The 2,129-nt window shown below is 61.0% G+C and overlaps 1 protein-coding gene across 1 annotated transcript; it reads right to left on the bottom strand.

The window, feature by feature from the left end:
• Nucleotides 1-239: 239 nt before the first annotated feature.
• On the bottom strand, nucleotides 240-1,966 carry MNEG_4883 (hypothetical protein; the record flags this gene model as incomplete). The annotated part of the gene is made up of 5 exons (XM_014046644.1): nucleotides 240-623; nucleotides 897-986; nucleotides 1,167-1,291; nucleotides 1,500-1,683; nucleotides 1,937-1,966. 5 exons carry the CDS (start codon nucleotides 1,964-1,966, stop codon nucleotides 240-242), a joined length of 813 nt encoding a protein of 270 aa, XP_013902098.1.
• Nucleotides 1,967-2,129: the final 163 nt, after the last annotated feature.

Genomic DNA, 2,129 nt, shown 5'->3' with positions numbered 1-2,129 from the left:
AGGATTTTGCGGGAGCAAAATCCTGCAGAGCCGGTGATGTGAACGCCGCCGGTGTCGTAAACGAGATCGGAACTGCGCGTGCACGTGGGGAGTGGTACTCGGTACAAAGTCACAGTAAGCAATTACATAGCTGAAACGAGAACAACCTAAATCACCCTGGAGTCGTAGCCGGCCGTCACTGTTACATCGCACAGCGCAACTGCGTGCTCCAAGCAAACAGCACAACTGACACAACCCTTTCAACTGCCGCGGTAGTCGTCCCCGTCATTGTAGCAGGCAAAGCAGCCAGCATATTTTGTGCAGCTGAATGCAAATGCGAGGTCGTCGAAGTTCTCAATGCCCTCCTTCAGCGGTCGCCTCGTCTGCTTCACCGTCACAGCCAGCGCTTTGGGCGGCGCGGCCGCGGCGCCCAGGAACGCCTGGATCCGGCGCGCCGCGCAGCAGCCATCCGCGCCGCCGTCGCCGCCCCCGCTGCCGCCCCCAGCCCCGCCCAGTTCGCTGCGAGCGGCACCGCCGACCATGCCGGCGTCGTCGGTGAAAGCGGCTGCAAGGTCGTCATAGCTGATGCGGAGGACGCTGGCGGTGCCCTGGCCCTCCAGCAGAGTGTCGTAGTAAGCGTACACCTGTGTGGGTGGGTGCGGATGACGAGATGATGCAAGACAAAGGCAGCTCATGCACCCACTAATGGTTTGGGAGCCGGTGCAAGGTGGGGGGTGACCACAGGCAGCGCTCTTCTATCTCAAGGTCGCAGCAATGCACGCACGCACGTTTGCACAGGCCTGCACTGCATTCCAAAACCATCTCTTTGACTTGCGTGCTGAGTACAGAGCACGAGGGTCCACATCACTTGATACACTGGAGTTGGACTGAGGGTGGTTGGACGCCCAGGGACTCACCTTGTCATAGTGGGTCACAAAGCCCTGGAAGGCGGCCAAGTCCACTTCCAGGGGGACCTGGTCCAGCCGCTTGCCTATGTAAGCACCGGTCTGTGGGCCACCGCGGGAGCAGAAGGGCGGCTTGGTGATCTGATGGGAAGCAATTGTATGTGATGAACATTGCAAATGTTTGCAGTGCCGATTAAAATACAGCCAATGGGAGCGGCGGCAACAGCGATGGCAGCAGCAGCACGCCACCCGCCTGCTCTGCAGCTGCCTGGCCCCACCGACCTTGTCCGCTCTCAGCTTGGAGGCGTAGACGTCAAGGTGGTTGCCGCGCCGCAGCACAATCTTTTTGACGCGGGGGTCCGCCAGGAGGCGCTGGAACACGGTCGTGGTCGCGCCCTTCCAGTGCTCTGCGGCCAACAGCGACGCGCAGCAAGACGCAAGGCGACAAGGCGCATGATAGAATCTGTCATTAACAGTGGCTTGTACAAGCAAGATCCCCACACACAGGGGACAGGAAGGCCTGACCAACTGCAAGAAAGCAAGGTCATAGCAAGCAGCACAGCTGGCGCTAGCTGATGCTGCTGCCCAGCGCCCTTCCTGCGCACGGCCATTCACCTGGAAAGAGCTTGAAGCCGACGGCTTTGCAGCCCCTCCCGGCCATCGCCCGTCCCCGCTCCTCCGTGTGAGGGCGCAGCTGCAGCAGCTCCACCAGGAAGTGCTGGGGGTCCTCGTCCCGCGAGAAGACGTCCCAGTCCCATCCGGGTGAGGCCTGGAACAGGCCCTCGTTGAAGGAGTAGATCTGAGGGTTGTGTGATGGGGTTAATTAAGCAGCAATCAGGGTGATGGCATGGGTGGGCGAGGTGGTTGCATTTGCGAGAAATGGGAAATGCGGTGCCACTGGCCTTTGCTGATGCTGGCAGGAGCAAGGGCAGCTGTGTGCAATCATGGGTCGGGCAGGTGTAAATTGAATGCGGTGCGGGATGGATCTGCCGCACTCTGCTGCCCAAAACTGACGTGTCCAAAATTCCCAGCCCCTTTTGGCGCGCACGCACCTTGGCTTCATTGAAGACCTCGTTGTGCATCAGCACCTGCCCGGTCAGGGCGTGCGGGTCACCACAATTGAGCAGCAGCAGCAGCAGCAGCAGCAGCAGCAGCAGCAGCAGCAGCAGCAGCAGCAGCAGGAGCAGGAGCAGGAGCAGCGGCGGCGGCGGCGGCAGCGCGGAGCAGCAGCAACAGCAGCAGCAG

Source organism: Monoraphidium neglectum (genome assembly GCF_000611645.1).
Source record: "Monoraphidium neglectum strain SAG 48.87 unplaced genomic scaffold scaffold00700, whole genome shotgun sequence".
NCBI lineage: Eukaryota > Viridiplantae > Chlorophyta > Chlorophyceae > Sphaeropleales > Selenastraceae > Monoraphidium > Monoraphidium neglectum.
The sequence above is the reverse complement of the archived record's forward strand: the minus strand, read 5'-3'. Positions and strand labels throughout refer to the sequence as shown.